The sequence below is a fragment of the Nicotiana sylvestris genome, chromosome 2 (assembly GCF_000393655.2).
Source record: "Nicotiana sylvestris chromosome 2, ASM39365v2, whole genome shotgun sequence".
NCBI classification, from domain to species: Eukaryota; Viridiplantae; Streptophyta; class Magnoliopsida; order Solanales; family Solanaceae; genus Nicotiana; species Nicotiana sylvestris.
Genome location: NC_091058.1, coordinates 206,929,043 through 206,953,001, shown reverse-complemented (window position 1 = coordinate 206,953,001; position 23,959 = coordinate 206,929,043). Strand labels below are relative to the sequence as shown.

The window sequence follows — 23,959 nt, the reverse complement described above, 5'->3', positions numbered from 1 at the left end:
CATGTTTGATGAAGCGGTGTCACGCGACACCACTTCGTTGAAAAACTTTACTAAATATAAATATATGTATTAATATTGTAAGGAAACATATAAGTAAGAAAAAATAATAGTATTTAACATAAATTGTCTCTTAGTGCCTTGGTTATGTACTTGATTTTGCTTTAGGGGGTCAGAGATTTGAACCTCAACTAGCATATTCTTTTTGCAAATATTTGAGAGTCTCTATTAAAAAATAATTAAATATTAAATAGAATTGAACCCATGACCTTTTCTAACTTAACACTCAACAAAATTAATAGACTAAGGTTATTTCTTGTCCAAAAGTATGATAAGATAAGTTATTATTCCTGTTCTTTTATAAATTTCGATACCGCTTACAAAAATTTTTGCTTACGCCCGTACAAACACCTAGGCCTTGCTAAGGCAAAATATTAAAATTAGCTAACGCTATCACTGGTTAAAATTCATCGATAGTATAATAATAAACCTTTAAATATACGTATATATGACTTAATCAGTCTCTTAGATAAATCCAAAACATGATGAAAGCAAAAGAAAATAAGCAGAGAAAACGTCGCCGTGAGAAATGACGTAGTTAACTTGTTTGTCCACGCATGAAAACGCCTATAAATTCGGTGGTCATTTTGGTTCATTTACAGAATTCCACGTTCATCTTTTGTGTATTTATCATTTTTGCCTTCTTCTTTAATTACGTGTTCTTCTATCCCAAAATCCTGTAAATTTTTAACTATCTTCCCATATTTCTCTCCCTTTTTCTCTTTCTTTTTGTTATCTATTTTACTACTTCTATTAGTAGAGCTTTATCCATTTAAAGTTATCTTATATTGGATTTAGTTTTTACTACTACTTTATCTTGTTTGGAACAAAAAGAGTAAAAAATAGGGTGTCTATATTAAGTCTAAAAAAATCAAAGAAAAATAGTGATCAATTATGTGTGGAATCTTGGCTTTGTTGGGTTGTTCAGATGATTCTCAGGCCAAAAGGGTTCGAGTTCTTGAGCTCTCTCGCAGGCAATTTCCCCTTTCTTTTCTCTTTTATTTTATTACTCCATCATATAATTATTCTACTTTCACCTTTTTTGTTTTTTAATTTCGATTTGTTTGCTTTTTTGCTTTCTTCATTTAATGTTCTTGCATTGCTCTAGCTCCTATACGAATAATAGGAGCTAAAGTAATAGAGTGAAGGATCATTTTGGAGCAACGGTAAAGTTATTTTTGTATAGTTCACAGGTTGGAGTCGTAAAAACAGTCACTAGTGCTTGCATTAGGGTAAGTTGTCTATCAGGAAAGATATTTGTAGCCAAGGGTGGTCAATTGAACACCCTTCGGCAAAAAATTATGCGTAAAATATTACTACTTGTTATTGATTCAAAAAATATGACTTTGAACATCCTTGTATAGCCTAGTGGCAAAGGGTGTTCAAAATTTTTGAACACCTTTATTGAATTTTCTGGTTTCGTCGTTGCTGTCTACGACACACTCTTGAAGTGCGGCCTTCCCTCAGACCCTACGTGAATATGGAACGCCTAGTGTGCCGGGATGCCCTTTAGGCTGAGTAATAGAGTACTGTCTTATGTTGATATACCTAAAATACGGAACTGGCACGAGAGATAAATTCAGAATTTATAGCTTAATTATTTAAAATTTATCATTTGATTCATTTCAACCAGAGTTCATTCTAGTAGAGTTTATGTTGCATATTTGTCTGATTTGCACCATTTGTTTTAATGTTCTTGCATTACTCTAATTTATTTATGAATAATAAGCTAAACTAATTGAGTTTATGTTGATGTAACTGACCTGAGTTGGCAGTGATGTTTGGCTACTTGAATTTAAAACAAGATTAAGACTTGTGAGTTGGCAGTAATTGTTTGGATACTTGAATTTAGAACAAGAATAAAACAAGATTAATTAAGGATACATTATTCCTAACCCGGACCCTAATTCTATAGATTGATTATTAAATTTTTCTTGGACCAACCGTCACCGTGACCTGTTCATGATGGTGATGGCAAAAGCCATAATACACTTGATTTCTGTTTTCAATTTTTAAGGTTCTTATTATTATACTTATTATATACTTTGAAAATTATGGGTCAAAATTTTAATATTTGTTATTCCTTCCGTATGTTTGACTCAACTTGGAGTTCATGAAAAAAAAAAAAAGATTTTTTAAACTTGTGGTCTTAAACAAGTCATCGATATATGTGTGGTTGTGAATCGCCTCGTTAGGATAAAGTAGAAATTTTAAAGTTAAACTATTTCGAAATAAAAAAGTATGATAGTGTTTTTGGGACATACTAAAAAGGAAATAACACATAAAATGGAACAAAGAAGTATATTTTAGTGATTTTTCACATATATATCAGTATTTTGTATCAAAAATGCTGGTTCAGTTGAACTCATTGAACTGGGTGCTCCATCCACCTCCGAGTACTGCAACATGTGACCGGTGGCAGATGCAACCCTTACGTACCAGGGTCATCTGAACCTAGTATAAATATATTTGTGAAAAATCCCTAAAATTTCAATAATTAGTAGATTTAAAACCTTAATTTTAAAACTACAATGAGTTCAGTTTTAAAATCTTTATATGTCAAACCTATCAAGATTAAATCCTGGATCCACCTTTTGCATGTGACAGTACAATAGCCTTTTGTAATTGAAACAAATATTTGAATTTTGGTAACTATTTGATCACATAGGTTGAAGCATCGTGGACCAGATTGGAGTGGGATATATCAACATGGTGATTTTTACTTAGCACATCAACGTTTAGCAATTATCGATCCTGCTTCTGGTGATCAGCCTCTGTTTAATCAAGATAAGACGATTGTTGTTACAGTGAGTGCCTCTAATTTACCTCTTTTTTTTTTTCTTTTTTTTTTTTACGATCGCGTTGTTTAGATTATTTATGGATGAAAATTTGTATATTTGATTATTGATTGTGTGCTAAATTTTGCAGGTCAATGGAGAGATTTACAATCATGAGAAACTTCGTAATCTTATGCCTAATCACAAGTTCAGAACTGGAAGTGATTGTGATGTTATTGCACATCTTGTGAGTTAGTTTACTTTTCTCATTGACCAACTTAGGCCAGTGAATTATATTAGGAATTTCGGGTGTTTGGATATGGTCAAATTAGCTTATAAGCACTTATTATCAATTTTAACATTTTTATCCATACACGTAACTGTTCATTCATAAAGTCATTTTAGCACTTGATGCTCATCAACCTATGTTGTTGGGACTCTTCGAAAATGTCAGCCCGATAGCATTTCGGAGAGTCCGAGCAACATAGCAATCAACTACTTTTAATCAGTTAAACGAACATGCTCATAGTGATAACCTCTGGAAAATATGTTATAGTAAATTAGAAAAATTTATACGATGTCTCACTATCGGTATGTATTGATCAGTATGAAGAATATGGAGAAAATTTTGTGGACATGTTGGATGGGGTGTTCTCTTTTGTATTGTTGGATACGCGCGATAACAGCTTTCTTGCTGCTCGTGATGCAATTGGAATTACTCCCCTATATATTGGTTGGGGACTTGATGGTAAGATTTTCTATACAATTTTCCAGTTAGAAATTAAAACTGAAGCTATTCCTATTTACTATTGAAGAATCTTGATACATGTTATTTGGTATTTCGTCGTGTTGTTATGTCTCAGGCTCTGTGTGGATTTCATCTGAGCTAAAAGGATTAAATGGTGACTGTGAACATTTTGAAGTTTTCCCTCCCGGTCACTTGTACTCGAGCAAGAATGGCGGGTTTAGGAGATGGTACAATCCTCAATGGTTCTCTGAGGCTATTCCATCAAATCCTTACGACCCCTTAGTTTTGAGACGTGCCTTCGAAAATGTGAGGCTTGTTAATGAATCTAGTGTACAATCTTGGATGTTTTTCTCTCGACTTTGGTTTTAGCACTCAAAAAGTTGTCTGTACAAACGATCTTGGCTATAAGGAGTGGTGGTTAATTTTGCAGGCTGTTATCAAACGATTGATGACCGATGTCCCCTTTGGTGTTCTGCTCTCCGGGGGACTTGATTCGTCTTTGGTTGCTTCTGTCACTGCTCGCTACTTGGCTGGAACAAAAGCTGCTAAGCAATGGGGAGCACAGCTTCATTCCTTCTGTGTTGGTCTCGAGGTCAGACTATCAATCCTGAGCGGAGACATATTTGGGGCGGGTTCTGTGGGTTCAACTGAACCCATTGCTTTTGGTTCGAACCATATATACAAATCCAAGAAAATATAAGATGTGTACATATAATATGACACTCATTCTGAGCCTACTGACGCTAGATACTGGACTCGCCTTTGGTCTTGAGACTTTATAATAGAAAATAGATATTCAATACCAATTTCTGTTTTTCTTTTCTGACTGACAGGGCTCACCAGATCTCAAGGCTGCAAGAGAAGTTGCTGACTATTTGGGAACCGTTCACCACGAGTTCACCTTCACAGTTCAGGTTTGTAAATCGTGTTGCTACTCCGATTTATTCATGTGAGTCTCTTCTGTTTTCCTCCTAGAAAGCAACAAGTGTTCATGTTTTGCAGGATGGAATTGATGCTATTGAAGATGTTATTTACCATATCGAGACATACGATGTAACAACGATCAGAGCAAGCACTCCTATGTTCCTTATGTCGCGTAAGATTAAATCACTGGGAGTTAAGATGGTCATATCAGGGGAAGGCTCAGATGAACTGTTTGGCGGCTATTTGTACTTCCACAAGGCTCCGAACAAGGAAGAATTCCATGTGGAGACATGTCACAAGGTAATAAAACACGTCGGCTCCCTTGGCAAGTCTGATTCTCCTTGTCATTGTTTGTCTCGGGTTGGAATAAATTGCTATAATTCGAGAAGAAATGTTAATCCTGCTCTTTCACTCGCATGCAGATAAAAGCGCTTCACCAATACGACTGTTTGAGAGCAAATAAGGCAACATCAGCATGGGGCTTAGAAGCTAGAGTACCATTTCTGGATAAAGAGTTCATCAACGTTGCTATGAGTATCGATCCTGAATGGAAGATGGTAACAAAACTGAGCTCCAATTGTCAATGAGATGAGAAGCATAACTGAATATGCACGTTCTCTAAAACTTGTTTTTCATCCGTTTCAGATTAAACACGATCATGGTAGGATCGAGAAGTGGGTTCTTAGGAAGGCTTTTGATGATGAGGAGCAACCCTATCTCCCAAAGGTCCACAAAGTCATGTTTTTCCTACTGATTTGCCGATTAGTATGGATCAAAACTAACATGTTTTGTTCTTTTATGTACTCTGCAGCATATTCTGTACCGGCAGAAAGAACAATTCAGTGATGGCGTAGGCTATAGTTGGATCGATGGACTCAAAGCACATGCTGAACAACATGTGAGCTTCTAAATAAATCCAGAACTATTACATCGTTATCGTCCAATTTTCGTTTGTTTTGCTGTCAGCTGATCTTGGAAACAATTCTTTTCTCTCAGGTGACTGATAGGATGATGCTTAATGCTGCACATATCTTCCCTCACAACACTCCAACTACAAAGGAAGCATACTATTACAGGATGATTTTCGAGAGGTTCTTCCCACAGGTACTTATAGCGCGAGACTAGAATCATATATCTCTTAAATGGAAACATGAAAAATAAAGGAGGTGTTTTTTCTCCTTGGAAAAAGTATTTACTACTGATTAAAGCACCTTCATTCACCCATCTTGCTACTTCGCGTACTTTACTAAGTTGTGGTTCTAAAAAAGAAGATTTAGCTTGGTATATTCCATCACGAGGAAGCCACAAAAAGATTCTACTTATAAGAAGTTGGATACTTTTAATGGTGTGAGACCTTTTGGGAAAAACCATGCGGGCTTGGCCCAAAGCCGACAATATCACACCATGTTAAGAGTATCTTTGCTTCGTTTTAGCCAAACAGTACAATAAGTCAATTTTTAAACCATGTTGTTACTATTGTTGGATTTGCAGAATTCAGCAAGGCTAACTGTTCCTGGAGGACCGAGTATAGCTTGCAGCACAGCTAAAGCTATTGAGTGGGATGCTTCGTGGTCGAACAACCTTGATCCTTCCGGTAGGGCTGCAATCGGTGTACATAACTCGGCTTATGACGATCATCTCCCCGATGTTGGTAATGGGAATTTGGACACAACGATCATCGATAATGTGCCGAGGATGGTAGGAGTGGGTGCTGCTGCAGAGCTCACAATAAGGAGCTAGCATTAGTCTACTACTGTCTTCATAACTACTACATGTTTGAAATATTATTATTATTATTTTTATTGTTATTATCATTATTATAGGAAAAGAGCAGCATGTCTTTTAGATATCCTGCTGCATAAAAGAGAATTGGGTAAATGTAAGACTAGAATAAAAATCAAGATCATATATGGAGGTTTTAAAGATCTTGAGCACTCCTAATGTGCAACCTATGGGCTTTAAGCGCTTTCTTGTTGCTGCCTATGTGTCACTTTAATCTTATGTGTAATTTAATCTTTTCCCTTTTTTCTAGATCATGACATGTTTATAGATCAGAATGTATATATGTGAGCTTTGTGCTCTTCCCCACCCCACACCCTCACCCAGCGACGGACCCAGGATTTTGTGTAAGCGGGTTCAATCTTAGAAGTACATTAACGAAGCCATCATGTGCATCCACCACTGCCCCCACTCGCCCGCCCCGGCACCCCAACTTCTGAGACACTCTAAAATGATGTGAGCTGAGCAAGATGGAAGCAATGGTCAAAATCACAATGGATAGATTGGCTTGCCAATTGAATGGATATAAATCAAATTAGACTTTGAAATAGATCACATGAAATCTGTTATTTTGACACAGATGACCCAAGTTCAATAAAATTGAATCACAAGAAGTGATCAATAATTACAAAATGAACAAGATGTATTTGTTAAGCATTTACACCAACAGGAAATGAAACTTTACTCAAGTACATGTTTGATCTTTGTAAAGATGTCCTAAAATGAATTGCATCAATTGTGAGCAAAACATATCAAGCAACAAGAAAAAAGAAAAAAGAGGAAATATACCACCGGTCTTGATTTGTGCGTGTCATTCTTGTGCAAGAGCCATACTAATCTTTTCTGTATCGTTTCAATTTTATCAGACGTCCCGAAAGGAACCAAATATACCAAATGCTAAAAGAAAAGGGCAGTGTAAAAAAGTTGGTTCCAAGTATCAGGCAAACCAGCAAGACACCAATGACTACAATCAGCAGAATGATCAGGATTTGCTCTTTGTTCAGAGGTGAGAGCACCACTATAGATAGAAGGGTGTGCATCTTTTCTCATTGCTGATAGAAAAGTTATGTCCAAAAGAAAAGGAGGGTTGTTCATGTCCCTTATTACTGCCTGCAACACCTTCATTTGATCGGGGTACGTGCCCGGATATGCCGTGCCGGTCATCGGCACTGTCTCGCCGTAACAACTTCTCGACGTCGCCATTGATGTGCCGGTGTTCCATTCGCTTGGGCTGCCATAATTGACGAAGTGTTAGTATATCATCATATCATATCATTCATTGTATTGCGTAAACCGTCTCAATGAACAAATTATTATGTCATATACTATTGTGTTAACCAAAGGGAAGCCTTGGCGCAATGTCCAGAGTTATCATCCAGGAAACATCCTCTTGTTAAAATATAAGATGATGCTACGTATAATAAATCCTATTTGGTTTGGTTTTTCCTCAAACCCCAGCTCAGCATGCGTTTACTATATTGTTTATTTATTTGCACCACATGCGGGTTTGGTTCTTTTTCAGAAATCAAAGACACATTTAATATAGGAAAAAATTAGTTAAGACACGGAATTATCATTCAAATTACAAGCATTTTTGCCAATTCTGATACCATATAAGATTGTGATGACAAGAGTTTAAGTAAAAGTTTAAATTATTAAAGAGTGATATATATTTATTTATTTATTTATTTATTTGTTCTAAAACTGCAACTTCACAAGTAAATAGTAGGAGTATTATTTTAATAGTGCATAATTGTCTATCAGGCCATTGAGTTTTGGAGATCCCACATGTGGGGAAAGCTACTTAATCATATGCAAATATTCCACCAACTAGACACGAAATAAAACAAGTCCATCAACTGTTCCTACAATGGGCCAATATTCGCCTGTTTGCATAAGAATTAAACTAAATAATCCTTTGTCCAACCGATTAAACTAAATATATATATTATTATTATTATTATAAAAGAACGAATGTTTTACGCTAAATTTTGAACGATAAAAATATCCCTGAAATATTGATCAACTTTTATACCCTCTAAAAATTAAAATATATTTTGGAAAAAATAATTAGCTTTTGGATAAAACTGTCACACCAAAATACTTATCCTAATACGAGTTCACGTGGAATTCTTATACGAATTAAGCGTCCTACTCATTATACACACACACACACACACACACACACACACACACACACACATATATATATATATATATATATATATATATATATATATATATATATATATATATATATATATATATAAGAATACCTTTTTACCAATATAAAAAGGGCTATAGCATGCCTATTTGCCGCATATCTTTTCGGATCACGTAAAGCCGATAGTTACATAGTAAACTTCATATTTTATTGCACACCTACTATGCTATAAGCATGTCCAAAGCTTCTTCTCTTTAAGGTACATCCCAATAACGTATTTTTATTTGCCAACTAATGATAATTTTCCTAACATGGTTTGATATTGTATTTCTTAATGCTAAAAAATTTCAGTTATGTTTGTTTTGGCTTTACTTTTTAGTGAATTTACTTTTTTAATGATATACTTGATTAGTAATTATTATGGTAAATAAAATAACTCAGTATACATATTTCTTGTAATTAGCTACATGGTTGCACGGTAGAGATAGAAAAAGTGGTTCGTGAAAATTTATTATGTCACTTTATATCTTACATACATAAAAGATGATTTTTATATCTTTCATCAATTATGATTAATATAGTTTCCTATATCATGGTGCATATTAGGGCTTAACCTAATAATTGAGACTTTATATCAAGTAAGATTTTTTTCTATTTGATTTTAGTAAATCGTCGCCGCCACAAACATTATTTGACAATGCTAGATATATAGCCTCCTTTTGTAAGGACTATGCTACGTGAACATTGATTTTGATAATTGAGATGAGTTTGTTTAATATGAAGCAAATTGCAAATTGAAAGCTTGAAGATCGAGAGCTATATCAATTCCTGGTTATTTTTCTAATATATTCCATTGGATAAAACTGTAATAGTTTTCTAATACGTGTTTAAACTAAAGCCAGAATTACCCAAAATAAAATCTAACTAACTGAATTAGATTGATCAATTGTGTCGGTTCAAGCGACATGCAATCATTTTATGAATAATGTATTAGCACTAATTTTCAACATCTTAAATAGTGTTAATGTCAATTGCTTCATAATTTTTTTGACAATAATTTTTGTGATTGAGGTGACATACTCGTGCAACGCACGTATATAGAAACTAGTCATAATAAATTTGACTGACTATTTATATAAATATCCCTTTTAGGAAAAGTAAATAGTAAATTCAATTGGCTATTTATGTAAATATCGCTACTTTAAGACTCTATTGTAGTAGGGAGAAATTTAAAAATAGCAAGATTTACAAGTAGTCATTCAAAAATATGTCATAGTTTTAAAAGTAATCGAAATTTAGCCAGTTTTCATGTAAAGATAAATTTGAACGAAAACACTGTTCAAAATCAGGAAATTACTTTAGCAAAATATACTGGAGTTTCAGCATAAATATAATGGAACTCCAGCATAGTATAATGGAGTTCCAACATAAGTATATTGGAACTCCAGCATAATATACTGGAGTTCCAGTATAATATACCGGTCCAGCATAATATGCTGGAAGTTCATACACAGGTGCTCCAATCTCCAGTATATTATGCTGCAACTTTCTGCGTGTTCATAATATGCTGGAAGTTCATACACAGGTACACCTATCTCCAGTATATTTTGTTGGACCGGTCTTTGTTGCAGCAAAATAATGGCTATTTTTAATGACTTTACTAACGATGACTATTTTTGAATGACCAGTCGGAAAACTAGTTAGCTCGTGCTATTTTTACGTTGTAGACTTGTAGTATTATTACAGTCCAACAAGCAAAACGGTGTCGACAACTGACTTCACCTCAACATCTATTCATCATGTTCTCTACTGTACAATTACTATATATAGTTATACATATTAGGTGTGGAATAAATACTAAAATTATAATAGGGTTTTTTTCTTTATATTTATGCAAATCATGAAGGTAAAATAAGAATTCAAGCTAAGAAAACAGTGTTTGGATTAATTTTAGTTAGTTTTTAATTGGAAAAACATTTTTCGTCTGGAAATAGTTTTTGGAAAGTTGTTTTTGCAATGTATTGCATTAAGTGCTTTTCGCAAACAAAGATCAACGATGTAATACACAAATTTATTAAACTATCAATCATCGGGAGACATTATCATGTGAAAATTACAATTATTAATGAAAGACATGCATCGTGATTGAACTAATCAACTATTATGATAGTCAAATTAACACCTTCAGTTTGTTTGGTGATAAATTTGTTTTCTTGGTCTTTTGTTGAAAAACTAATTTTTTCCAAAATTGAACAAAATTTTGTTTTCCAATCAAGTATTCAGTATTTTGAAGCAAATGCTAATTTTCACAATATTTTGTTCCAATTCAAACAATTTATTATATTTCCTACTTCAAAATCTTATCCAAATTACTAATTTAAACATACCTTTCAAATCATGTAGGGTTTGTCCAACTTGGAGTGCAACCTAAGAAGCTATGATGGTCAATTACAGCTAGGCTGGGGAAAGGTCCCCACACGACTAAACCACTAAAAGTAGGGGTGTACATAGGTCGGGTTGGTTCAGATTTTACAATTATCAAACCAAACCAATTATGTCGGGTTATTAAATCTAAAAAACAAACCAAACCAATAAAATTCGGGTTTTTCACTCTCGGGTTTTCTTGGGTTTTCGGATTTTTTCGGATTTTTTTCCGGTAAAATCTTCGTGGAACAAAACAAATAAATTGTGCTCAAAATATTTCTTTAGTCCTAGTAAGATACAACTATATAAAGTATTTTCCAAGAAAATAATACAAAATATGTGATATGTCATGGCATTATCCTAAAATATTTAACAATAAGGACAATAAAATTATATAATATAAATATTACTAATTAAAAAGTCATAATAAAAATAAACATAATCTAAAAGTACTAAGTCATGCTAAAATAAGTAGACTAATAAGAGAGTATTAATTACATGACTAAACGCTAAAGGAAAAATAAAAATAGGTTATGCATTTTTATCTACATTTTTGCAAAACAAAAAATAGATATTCAATACATTCTCGTTCGTAGTATTGAATTGAATATCTTTTGTTAGCATTAGTATTGATTTGATTTTGGTTTGGGCTTTTGCTTAGCACAACTTAATTTACTAATGTTAATAGCTATAAAACCTATTGGAATATTCAAAAGTTCTAAGCCCAAACTTGAAATAATACCTCAAAAGATAAAATTATGAAATCTTTTAAGAAATATTTATAAATTACATCACAATAATTATATTTATATATTAAATATATCTAAAATTTCTATATATGTAATGTCGGGTTGGTTTGGTTTCGGTTTGACTTTCTTTAGTTAAAACCAAACCAAACCAATTATGGTCGGGTTTTTTTTCCAACACCAAACTAAATCAAACCAAACCATAGTCGAATTTTTTTTTCTCAGTTTCACTCGGATTATCGGGTTGATGCGATTTGTCGGTTTCCTTTGTACACCCCTAACTAAAAGTTTGGGCAAAATACAAAACTGGCTTCCAAAAAGTGTGTGTGTGTATGTATGTATATATATATACACACAAAATATACATTTTATTAGTTATTATTTTTGAAAGCGGCTTAAAATTGACAGTTTCTAAAAAAAATTCTTTTTACCCTAGACATGCACTAAAGGGGCCGGTCCAACAAAATTTGCAAAAAAACAAGAACAACAAATGTTATACTCCAATCCTGGGAAAGTTAAGATCAGTTATATAAATTCTTATTACTCGTATTGCTCCATTATTTAAGCTTGTGTGAGCCCAACATTATTTAATATTAGATCGAGAAGGGCTTAAGGAGAATAACATGACTAGTGAGAATTTATATAGTCGATTCCAATTTGATTGAAATTGAATATCCATATAACAATTTTGCACCACAAGTAGAGAGAGAGTTGACATACTTGTAATGTGTAGGTGAAATGCCCTGAAAGAAGATTCTGGTTCTACTTTTGTCAATATTGGCATCAATCCATCTTGCCCATGTCCTTAGGCCTCTCTCTAATGCCACTAGCCTGTTCATATCCTCATACAATGTCCCTCCTGCATCCATATAATCCCACCTGTACATAGAGGCGAATTCAAGATTTTAAATGGGCGTTTGGACATAAGAATTATGAAATTTCGAAAAAATATGAAGAAAACAATTCAAGTGAAAATGATTTTTAAAAATTAAAGTTGTGTTTAGACATAAATACAATTTGGAGCTGTTTTTTATTTTTATCCAGTGATTTGAACTGAAAATTTTAAAAAATAGCTTTTTGGAGTTATTTAAATCTCTGAAATATTCCAAAACTTAACTTCAAATGAAATTTGAAATTTTCATAGCCAAACACTGATTCCGAATTAAGTGAAAAGTTTCTCAAAAGAGTGAAAAAAAATTATGGCCAAACTGGCTTTAAGTTTATGAGTTTTTATACCAATCCCAAATATACGAAAATAATTGGATCAACATATACGGTATCGAGCTAAATATTCTTATACACTAAATGAAAACTTTAATACAAATATAGATTCTAGGCCAAAAATTAGAGTTCACTGAACCCGTAACCATTGGACTAGATCCGCCCTGTCTGCAATCATTTCCCCTTAATTTCATGTCAATCATCAAACTTTATTATCCTACATATGATTCAAAACTAGTCTTTTTTTTTTCTTTTTCTTTTTTTTTTTACATTTGGACAAGGTTATACCCCAATTAAGATTCTAAAGAAAAAGAAAAAAGGCTAAAAACGAATGCCAAAAGTGAATGTGGGGCAGTATGTTTACCCTTGGAGAGAGCCTTTGTGTGTCCACCAATGGCCAGTGTTGAAAGAGAGAACATCTACACCTTTCCAAGCATTGGAATTCTTACTTATATCATCCAATCTCAGCACATTCTTCCCTTGTACTGAGTCTATATCTACCAAATATGGTGTTCTGTAAAATGATACACTCACTCCATAATCCTGTCATTTACCCAAATCCACAAATTGTAACTCCAAATTAGTGTACAAAAGTAAAACACACAATTTATTTTTTAACAACACTACTAATCAGAGATGGCAAAATTAACTCTATGTTTTAGCAACAACAACAACAATAACAAACCCAGTAAAATTTCATAGGTGGGGTTTGGGGAGGGCAGTGCGTACACAGACCCCTACTTGGGGAGATAGAGATACCGTTTCTAATAGATCTTCGGCTTCTTACTCTATGTTTTAGCAATTCGTCAAATTTTCCCACGTTCGAACGGGTGCGTTTGTTGACTTGATCCAACGAGCTAAATCCGAAATGACTTATTATCAAGTTATTGATTCGACGGTTCAAAATATTATAAACAGATAGGTCAAAATACAACTCAAACCCAAAAATATAAAATAAAATTTGGAGATTGAAAAATATATAAACTCAAAAGAACTTAAGCTAACAATTTAAGAAAAATACATCAGTGTTCACGTGTTTAAAAAAAAAATGAGAAATGAAGTGAGGTCAATCATATTAACCGAGTTGAGTTATTAGGAAAAATGACATTGTATAGTCTCTCTCAAAATAATAACAATATATATATATATATATATATATATATATATATATATATATATATATATATATGTATGTATGGTATATAGAAAAAAATATACAAATTTTATACACTTTTGCGGCTACCAAATATAAATAGTTTTGGTGGCTGACTAAAAGTGATCTTTGCCCAGAGTTATTATCCATTATTTGATCCGACCATTTTTACAGGGTGAAATTCAAAAATAGCCAGATTTACAAGTGGTAATTAAAAAATAGTCACAGTTTCAAAAGTAATCGAAATTTAGCCACTTTTCATGTAAAGATAAACCTGAACGAAAACACTGTTGAAAATCCGAAAAATATTCCAGCATAATATAATGGAGTTCCAGTATAATATACTGGACTTCCAGCATAATATATTGGAGTTCCAGTATAATATACTAGTCCAGCATAATATGCTGGAAGTTTATACATAGGTGCACCAATCTCCAGTTCTTATGCTGGAACTTTCCGTACTGCAAAAAATAGTGGTTATTCCTCAGTGACTTTGCAAACGCTAACTATTTTTCAATTAACAGTCTGAAAACTGACTAGCCCGTGCTATTTTAACATTTTACCTTAGCAAATATTTGACAGGACCCTTTTATTGGCTTGACTTGTTTGATTCAATTTCGTTCATTTGCCACCTCTAAATTATTAATTATAAAAAGATTATAAAAAAAAAAAAATACTAACCAGAAATTTGAAAGTAGAGATAGGATCACCCGTGATCATCTGTGTTCGAGCTCGTGGGACCGCAGCTGAAATCATACAAATCAACGACTGCCATTGGTTCCTTCCTAAAGAATCACCAACATACATCACTGTCTTTCCTCTCATTTTCCTCACAAAGTCCAGCCCATTAAACCTACCAAAAAATGCAAAAATTAACCCAACAATTCAACAACTAAAAATAAAGAAGTTATTCACTCTATTAAATAAATTTAAAAAGTCAAGTTAACAGAGGCAAATGAAGCATATTTCGATATAGAAAATAAATACATATGTAAATCGCTAAAATTTGAATAAATATTAAATTTTAAACTTATAGCTTCAAAAGTATAACATGCAGAACCTAAAAGTTGAATTTATCACGTTTAAATTCTGAATCCTGAATGCGACGTCCAGGTATATGAAAGAAAAAGTAAGTAAACAGCTAAAACATGTCAACTAGCACTAACCATATAAAACATAGTATATAGTTATACTGTTACTGTATATAGCTTAAAGCATTCAAATATGGAAACTTTTTTTTTTAAAAGCTAAAGGTCGAACCCTTCAAACTCAAATTCTGAAATTTGCTTTTAGTTAGTAACATGAAAAGAAAAAGACAAGTGAACAGATAAAACGTGTCAAATTGTGCCGACAGTATAAATAATGATTATACAATGTATATAATAGGGGCAAAGCTATGTGGTGCTAACGGTAATCACTTTGATCATTTTTCTTCGAAAAATTATGGCATATATATAGGTTAAATATTAGTAAATTTTAGAGGTATAACATATACTAAATACTCTTTATCGGAGAATTTTTTCCACTTTCAAATTTGAACACTTTGAAGAAATTACTGACTTCGCCGTATAACTAAAATCCAACATACAAAACAAGCAAAGAATGAAAGTTTATTCGAGAAAACAGAATTGCAGGTACCTGGGAATATCACAATTAGCAGGTTTCCATCTATATTTAAGATAATCTGTATCAGGTCGACCAAAATTTTGGCAATTAAATTGTGGATCAATAATGGGACAAGAAGAAGATTGGTATAATGGATAAGTTTCATCATAAACCCATGAACCCATAAATAGAGAACATGAAGTAATATTAGCCAAAAGATTTGGCCTTTTATGTTGATTTGGATGGTTTTTTAAAGCTGCAAATGAAACTACAGAAAAATATAGTAAAAGAAGACATATTAAAGAAGAAGAAGAAGAAGAAGAAGAATGCGTAGAAGAAAGAAGATTCATTGGAGAAAATTAAGGGAACAGAGAATAACAACAGAGAGAAGAAAAGAAAGAGGAAAGGAAGAAGAATATGTTATTAATGTATGTGTTTTAGTAGTATATATATATATATATATATATATATATATGATTATAAAGGGAAGAGAAATGGGCAACAGAGGGAATGGGAATTTTTGTTGCTTAGTGTGCATGTGAAGATAACTTAGATTCAAGAATCAGGGACGGATTTAACATTTTCTGTCTAAAGTATCACGAGTGTTAAGCCTAAAATAAAATTGGGCGGGCACCCTATTTCGTCGCTCATATTTAATCTATACCTATTTTTTTTTAAAGTTTTAATTTATACACACTGTTTAAACAACTTCATACCTTTTTCTCCTTCTCCTTCTTTTTTTGAATGCTGAAGATTAAGATATTGTTATGTGTTCTAGCCTAACTTATATTTGCTATTTTAGCTCTTTACAGCTAGGAATTAGCTTCTGGACCGTCCAGTTCGAAAATTCTAATTTTAATTGCTATTGAAACATGAAAGCACGACTTGATTCCCTGTGCATTAGGTGAAATGTTACTTTTACTAATGGTATTGTTTTATAGGAGTATTGCTTTTCAAATTTTCTGATAATTTCATTATAGCAACTGGATTTTAATGACAACTTGTCATTGTTGTTTTAGAATTTCAGCTCTAAGAATGCAAATATAAACAAAAACTTCAGCTCCTAGAATGCTGAAGTTCAGCAAATACAAAACAAACTTCAGCCCTGAAGTTCATCACAACCATAACAAAGCTTCAGCTAAAACATGCTGAAGTTCAGCAAATATAGAACAAAACTTCAGCTAAAACATGCTGAAGTTCAGCAAATAGAGAACAAAACTTCAGCTACTAGAATGCTTAAGTACAACAATTACAAACAAAAACTTTAGCCAACACTTGGTTCAACAATTTTTGCTACTTCAGGCTCGTCTACTAGAATGCTGAAGTTTGTGTGATTGCATTTGCTACTTCAGACCCGTATGCCTGAAGTTACGCGAAAAGTGGGTATACTTGTAATTTTTTTTGTAAAGCGGGTATAGGCTAAAACATGACCCCAAAAGTGGGCATAGATGCAAATGCCCTATTTTAAGCATAGACAGACCCAAAATTTAAAGGTTACGGATACACTTTACAAATATATTGCTATTTTAAAAGACATATACATGTATATATGAAATTTTTACCAAACTTTTTGAGGGCCGATGACCTCTATCTTTATAACATATGTGGGTTAGCCACTTTTTAAAGTGGTATTTACTTTTTATCCAGCATTTTTAATACTGAGCAAAAGTAGCCACTGGTCTATTAAAATTAATATGAAAAGACAGTATTGTCCTTTCTTCTATCTCTTTTCTGTCCATGTTCTCTTCCTTGCCGGTCTCTCCGTCTCCTTTTTCTCTGGCGAAATCTTTCTGCTCTATGCTAAAAGCCCTAATTTTTGTTTTGTTCCCTTATTGTGATTTTGGGTAAAAGTTCATATTTTAATTGTGTTGCTATACTTTTTCATTTTCTCTTTGTTTGAATGTGTAGAGTTCCTGAACTTAGAGTTCCATGTTCAAAAAATAAGGACATGTAGTCCTGAACTTAAAGTTACAAGTTCAAAAGTTAAGTACAGGTAGTCCTAAACTTAGAGTTACAAACTCAAAATCTATGGATAGGTAGTCCTTAACTTAGACTTACAAGCTCATAAATTAAGGACAGCTAGTCCTGAACTTAAAGTAACAAGCTCAAAAGTTAAGAGCACTTGGTCCTAAACTTTAGAGTTGGAAGTTCAAAAATTAAGGAAACTTAGTCCTTAACTTAGAGTTACAAGCATAGAAATTAAGGACATGTAGTCTTGAACTTCGAGTTCCAAGTTCAAAAGTTAAGGACACGTAGTCTTGAACTTAGAGTTGCAAGTTCAAAAGTTAAAGACACTTGATCGTGAACTTTATGAGCAGAAAGGTATTTTCGTCCAGGCGGGTAAAAGTTTATTAAAGCAGTGGCTAAAGACTAAAGACATTTTAAACAGCAGCTTAAAAGTAAATAAATATCTTATTACTGGCTAACTGTGCACTTTTCCCCGTCTCTGGTTTTATGTTCTTTACAGTGACAGTGTGAATTTTTTAAAAAATTGCGTTAAATAGATATGTAACAATAGGTAAGTTATTGTAAGCCTGCCATGATAACCTGGAAATAAAACACTTCGTTTGTCCCAATTTGTATGGTACTTTTTGTTTATGTGAACTTTGACCGCTATTTTAAAATGTATTTTTTTCATCATACTAATATGAGAAGAATTATATTTAACTTATAGTATTTTTACGGTTTTCGAATATCTAAATTTTAATTTTAAAATATTAAATTAATGTAATCTATTTTAACTTAAAAAATTAATCAATTAACTCTCAATAAGCGAAAAGTTCTGCATAAATGGGGTAGAGGGAGTAATAATTTGCTGCAGCTAATTAAATTGCAAGAACAGTGTACAATATATATGACTTAAATCCTTGTACGAAATATTAATATATATGGATAGACTTATATATACGTATAGTATAAAACGGTTTAAACTATGAGTGTTTTAACTTATTATAATATATTGTCTGCTTTATATTACATATAAATAATTTTACTTTTTACAGATAGTTATTTGTACTACCCAGGATTGTGCTGAAATGGATATAAGATTCATTTATCCTTAATCAGAGATTTTTTATTCGAACCCTGGGAATATACAAACTCGTGGCATAGACTGCCCTTTTAATGGGACTTACGTGATCAAATCTAGATTAATATGGACCCTAAAGTGCATATCAGACATCGAATAAAAAAGGTGATTACTTGTAGTTATCTTTTACGGGATTTGATATTGTAAAGATTCTTTTAATACTACCCTGTAGAAGTTAAACTCGGTATACACTTAAAAATAGTTTAAATATATACTCCTAGAGCCCGTTTGGACATAAAAAAAAAAATTCACTTCTTTCGAATTCTTTTTACTTTTTTTCGAAATTCGTGTTTGGCCATAAAATTTTCAATTTTCACTTGAAGATGAATTTTAGAATTTTTCAAAAATTTAAAAAACTCCAAAAGGTTGTTTTCCAAAATTCACTCAAATCACTTACAAAATTTCAAAAAGCAACCCAAAATTATATTCATGTCCAAAAACAACTCTAATTTTCAAATACCACTTTCACTTAAAATCTTTTTTCACTTTTTTTTTAAAAATTTTACAATTTTTATATCCAAACGCCCACTTATAATTGAAGTCGAAAACATCGGGAATTACTACTCTCATACTATAGTACACCTATGATTCACGTGTGTTAGTTACAATGTAGGCCTGTTGGTGAAGTAGCGGTGGGTGTGGCTGTTGGAGATGAACTTGTGACTGCCTTGATTTCATCACAATTATTAACCCTTAATTAAAGCAGTTGAAATTTTGGACTAAACTTTTGTCATCATTGTATCCACTTGGATTAAATTACAATCTAACTCTAAAAATTATTGGACAGTACTTTTATGTTTACTCGTGAATACTTTCCTGTTTTGTCTGGAGTATCAATTTTGTGCATAATTTATAGAACTACTTTCTAAACTGAATTAAGTATATATTTTTTTCCTTCTATTATTGATATAGAAATTATGTACTTACGCTCTCAGTTAGCTGTCTTGCCAACTGTTTTCTATAGACACACCACGCTATTTGGTGGCAACTAATTGCCAAGTTTTATATATATATATATATATATATATATATGCGCGTGCGCGTGTGTCACGATCCGGAATTTTCATCGTCGGGATCGTGATGACGCCTAACATTTTACTTACTAGCAGTGGCGGAGCCATAGTTTTTATTAAGGGGAATCAAAATATAAAGAAACAAACTCATCAAGAAGTCAAGGGGTGTCATTATATAGTATATATACATATTTTTAAAAAAATTACCGAGTTAAACCGTATAATTTTCCGACCAAGGGGTGTCGACACCCCTTGGGTACATGTGGTTTCGCCACTGCTTACTAGGCGAGCCAACGTTAGAGATCATTAAGCCAAATTCTTATGTTTTTCGGTGATAAACATCAATATGTCATAACAAGGTAAAAAGAAAAGCGCGAAAATCGATAACAACTTTAATACTTATATACAGCTACCCAGAATCTGGTGTTACAATCCACGAACTACTAAGATTTAGCTACAAGTAAGGTGTCTGAAGGAAATACAACTGTTTTCGATACAAATGAAACAGTAAAGGAAATACATAGAAGGGAATGCCAGGGCCTGCGGATGCCAACAAGACTACCTTAGGTCTCCAAACATATCAAGCTAGCAGCTAGACTCAGGGTCAACTCGGTCCGGTACCAAAATCTACACAAAAAGTGTAAAGTACAGTATCAGTACAACCAACCCCATGTACTGGTAAGTGTCGAGTCTAACCTCGGCGAAGTAATGACGAGGCTAAGACAAAACACATTAATAAACCTGTGTAGTTAAACAATATACAAGCACAATAACAACTACCAGAAGCTGAACAAAATAATAACGGGAGGGGAAATATGTTGAGGGGAGTACAAGATAAAGAAAATTGTAATAGAGAAGAAACCACAACAGACAATATGCTTTGCACCAATGAAAGTATTAAACACAGTAAAGACAAGTGTATGGCATCATCCTTCGTGCTTTTACTCTCAACCTCACCATAATAATTAACAGAAAGGGCACAGCATCACCCTTCGTGCATTAACTCTCATCCTCACTATATAAACAAAAGAAACGGGACGGTATCACCTTTTGTGTAATAACTCTCACTCACAATACATTACACGACATTACCCTTCGTGCTTTAACACTCTCCCTTACCAAAACAATGAACAGTAACAATAGAGAGATAAAAATATCAAGAATCAGTCTTACTTCAATATTTAGTTCCACAATACCAACCTAAACTTTAAGTTAATACTCAATCAATACCAAATTCTGTAAAACATGAGAAGAGTTGCTCAACATAATGAATAGCTAGCTCCATAATCCCTCAAGCCAAAGTTAATCACGACACTTACCGAGCTCCAACGGCCAAACTCACAGCTCAATCATAGCTTTTCCCTTCATACAAGCCTCTCGACCAATAGAATCTAGCAATTTACCAACCAAACAATTCAAATAAAGCCTTAGGATCTACCACGATTACAAAGAATTCAATTTAGGTCATTTTTAAAAAGTCAACACCCAGGCCCGCTTGGTCCAAACTCAAAATTCGGACAAAAACTCAATTACCCATTAACCCCCGAGCCCGAATATATAATTGATTTTGAAATCCGACATCAATTTGAAGTCTAAATCCCTAAATTCTACCAAAAAACCCCCAATTTCACCATGAAAACCTTAAATTTTTGGTTGAATCTTATGGAAAAGTAGTGAAAGATTGAAAGAAATTAGTTTAAGATCACTTACCAATGATTTGGGGAAGAAAAGTTCTTTGAAAAATCGCCTCTTGTGGTTTAGGTTTTGAAAATTTGGGAAATGAATCAAAAATTTCGTCTAAGTCATCTTTTGTTCAGCTGCATGTATCACATTTGCGAACAAAACTTCGCATTTGTGAATGAACAATGTTTTCGCAATTGCCATAAAAGGTTCGAAATTGCGAATGAACAGTGTCGCACCAGAAACCAGCAAAACCCAAACTTTTCTGAAATGATCCAAAACCACCCCGAAACTCATCTGAAATCTCCCGGACACAAACCATATGTGAATTTCAATCATAAAACACGTTACGGACCTGCTTGCGCACTCAAAATACTGAAAGAGGTCGTCTCAATCTGATATTGACCATGGTCAGACTCCTAAATTTCTTAACTTTACTAGTTTTTTCAACCAAAGAACCAAAAATACACTCAAGCCCCTCGGGACTGCAAACCAAACATGCACACAAGTTTTAAAACATCATACAAACTTCTTCGTGTGATCAAATCACCAAAATAGCACTTAAAACCACGAATTTAGCATCAAATCAAATGAAATTCTCAAGAAAACTTTGAAATTCCTATTTTCACAACCGGACGTCCGAATCACGTCAAACCAACTCCGTTTCTCACCAAATTTCACAGATAAGTCAAAAATATTATATTGGACCTGTATCAGGCTCCGAAACCAAAATACAGACCCGATACCAACGAGATCAGATATCAATAATCTCTTAAAAACAAATAAATTTTTAGACTTTTAATTTTCAATAAAAATTCATAACTCAGGCTAGGGACCTCCGAATCTGGTTTTGGACATACGCCCAGGTCCCATATTTCGATACGGACCCACCGAGACTGTCAAAACACGAGTCAGGGTCCATTTACCAAAAATGTTGACCGAAGTTAACTCAAATGAGGTATTTAAGAAAAATTCCTTTTTTTTATCAACTTTCAACATAAAAGCTTTTCGAAAACATATCTAGATTGTGCACACAAATCGAGGAGGAATAAAATGAGGTTTTTAAGGCCTCGGAACACAGAATTTGGTTTTAATTCATAAGATGACATATCGGGTCATCATAATATTAAGGGAATAGTTCCCGATTAGGACTGAGAGGGTGTTTGGCTAAGCTTATAAGCTGGTCAAACTAGCTTATAAGTACTTTTTGGCTTATCTACGCGTTTGGTAAAATTAAAAAACTTATAAGTTAAGTGCTTATAAGCCAAAAATAAGCCATAAGCTGGTCTCCCCCAACTTATCAAATTTCATCTTATAAGAACTTTAGGTTTGACCAAGATATTTACTATTCTATCCCTAAAATACTTCTTTTTAAAACAAAACTCTTCATATACCCAGTTCTCCAGCTACTTATTATTAATTTCAGTACTTTTATTCAAACACGTAACTACTAATTTTTTAAATCAGCTTCAACACTTAAAAGTGTTTTTCAGCATGTAATGCTTATCAGCTACTCTAAATCAGCTAAGCCAAACGGGCTCTGGATTGAGCTCGCATTATAAGGTCCTTTAAAATAAAAGGTTTAACGATTGAATTTTATAACTCTCAAGAAATTGAGCCGGACGAATTTGGTCAAACCCGTTTTGACAGCTCTATATTCACGACATGCATGCACAAATCTAGGTGTTTGTATAGCGTTTTCCACCCAATTCGTCGATGGTGCAAGTTTATTTAGGTGACTGAAATGTTGATGAATTTTGAAATAATCAAATTTGTTATACTTATCACGTATAGTAAGATAATACATTTTTTTCTTTCGTGGAAAATTGGTTGCTATTTTAGAAGCTTTTGTATTAATAGTCAAGAAAAAGATTACACCAATAGAAGTTTGTGCTGCAAAGCTTTTTCATAGGAAGTAAGTGACTAAAATGAAGAAAAGACCATTTATGGAATGGGGACAAGAATGTTGCACATCACTCACCCAGTTTAAGTGGGTTGGGACATAAGAATTGTGAAATTCCAAAAAAAAAAAAAAAAATTAAAAAAATCAAGTGAAAATAATATTTGAAAATTAGTGTTCTGTTTGAATATGAATACAATTTAGAGTTGTTTTGAATTTTTATAAGTGAAAAATAATTTTTCGGAATATTTCAAATTTTCAAAATCCGAAATTCAACTTCAAGTGAAACTTGAAATTTTCATGGTCACGTTGATCTCGAAAAAAGTGAAAAAAATTCAAAAAAAAAAAGGTATGGCCTAACGCGCCCTAAAATTGATATTAAAGAATTTTATACTTCCTGTGCAAGTGATGCAACTTAATTGCAATAAATAAAAAAAACTTTATAGCAGGTTATTACTTTATCTTTCAGGTTATTTTTAGATTGTTATGGAAAGTGTTTTTTTTTTGTTATAAAATATACATATTTATTGTTTATCAGCTTAATCTGATGGTGCAAAATATTTATACATTATCCGTTCACAAAAATTAAATTCTAATTAGTTAGGTCTCATACAATAGATAGGGATGGCAGGTAGAAAGCAAAAGGACTAAAAGCTTAAAGTGTGGTCACCTCTTGTCTC

The 23,959-nt window shown here is 33.0% G+C and overlaps 2 protein-coding genes and 1 non-coding gene across 3 annotated transcripts; 1 reads left to right on the top strand and 2 right to left on the bottom strand.

The window, feature by feature from the left end:
- Nucleotides 1–668: 668 nt before the first annotated feature.
- LOC104217633 (asparagine synthetase [glutamine-hydrolyzing]) lies at nucleotides 669–6,537 on the top strand. The gene is made up of 13 exons (XM_009767928.2): nucleotides 669–1,031; nucleotides 2,726–2,864; nucleotides 2,986–3,081; nucleotides 3,441–3,582; nucleotides 3,698–3,888; nucleotides 4,013–4,174; nucleotides 4,416–4,496; nucleotides 4,585–4,806; nucleotides 4,929–5,063; nucleotides 5,152–5,232; nucleotides 5,318–5,404; nucleotides 5,503–5,610; nucleotides 5,998–6,537. Exons 1-13 carry the CDS (start codon nucleotides 952–954, stop codon nucleotides 6,244–6,246), a joined length of 1,773 nt encoding a protein of 590 aa, XP_009766230.1. The 5' UTR covers nucleotides 669–951; the 3' UTR covers nucleotides 6,247–6,537.
- Nucleotides 6,538–6,854: 317 nt separating this feature from the next.
- LOC104217634 (protein PMR5-like) lies at nucleotides 6,855–16,042 on the bottom strand. Its single transcript, XM_009767929.2, has 5 exons — nucleotides 15,632–16,042; nucleotides 14,675–14,846; nucleotides 13,205–13,383; nucleotides 12,340–12,498; nucleotides 6,855–7,516 (listed from the first exon to the last, which is right to left on the bottom strand). Exons 1-5 carry the CDS (start codon nucleotides 15,946–15,948, stop codon nucleotides 7,183–7,185), a joined length of 1,161 nt encoding a protein of 386 aa, XP_009766231.1. The 5' UTR covers nucleotides 15,949–16,042; the 3' UTR covers nucleotides 6,855–7,182.
- On the bottom strand, nucleotides 7,065–7,167 carry LOC138886678 (U6 spliceosomal RNA). The gene has a single exon (XR_011405723.1). It is a non-coding gene; the product is annotated as a U6 spliceosomal RNA (small nuclear RNA).
- Nucleotides 16,043–23,959: the final 7,917 nt, after the last annotated feature.

What these genes read in the sequence shown, in the direction of transcription:
- LOC104217633 (XM_009767928.2), top strand. Translation starts at nt 952, where the DNA reads ATGTGTGGAATCTTGGCTTTGTTGGGTTGTTCAGATGATTCTCAGGCC. An exon ending in ATAAGACGATTGTTGTTACA is followed by an intron (nt 2,865 to 2,985) that starts GTGAGTGCCTCT and finishes TAAATTTTGCAG; the next exon opens with GTCAATGGAGAGATTTACAA. An exon ending in GTGATGTTATTGCACATCTT is followed by an intron (nt 3,082 to 3,440) that starts GTGAGTTAGTTT and finishes TGTATTGATCAG; the next exon opens with TATGAAGAATATGGAGAAAA.
- LOC104217634 (XM_009767929.2), bottom strand. Translation starts at nt 15,948, where the DNA reads ATGAATCTTCTTTCTTCTACGCATTCTTCTTCTTCTTCTTCTTCTTCT. An exon ending in GCTAATTGTGATATTCCCAG is followed by an intron (nt 14,847 to 15,631) that starts GTACCTGCAATT and finishes ATTTTTTGGTAG; the next exon opens with GTTTAATGGGCTGGACTTTG. An exon ending in CACAAAGGCTCTCTCCAAGG is followed by an intron (nt 12,499 to 13,204) that starts GTAAACATACTG and finishes CTCTATGTACAG; the next exon opens with GTGGGATTATATGGATGCAG.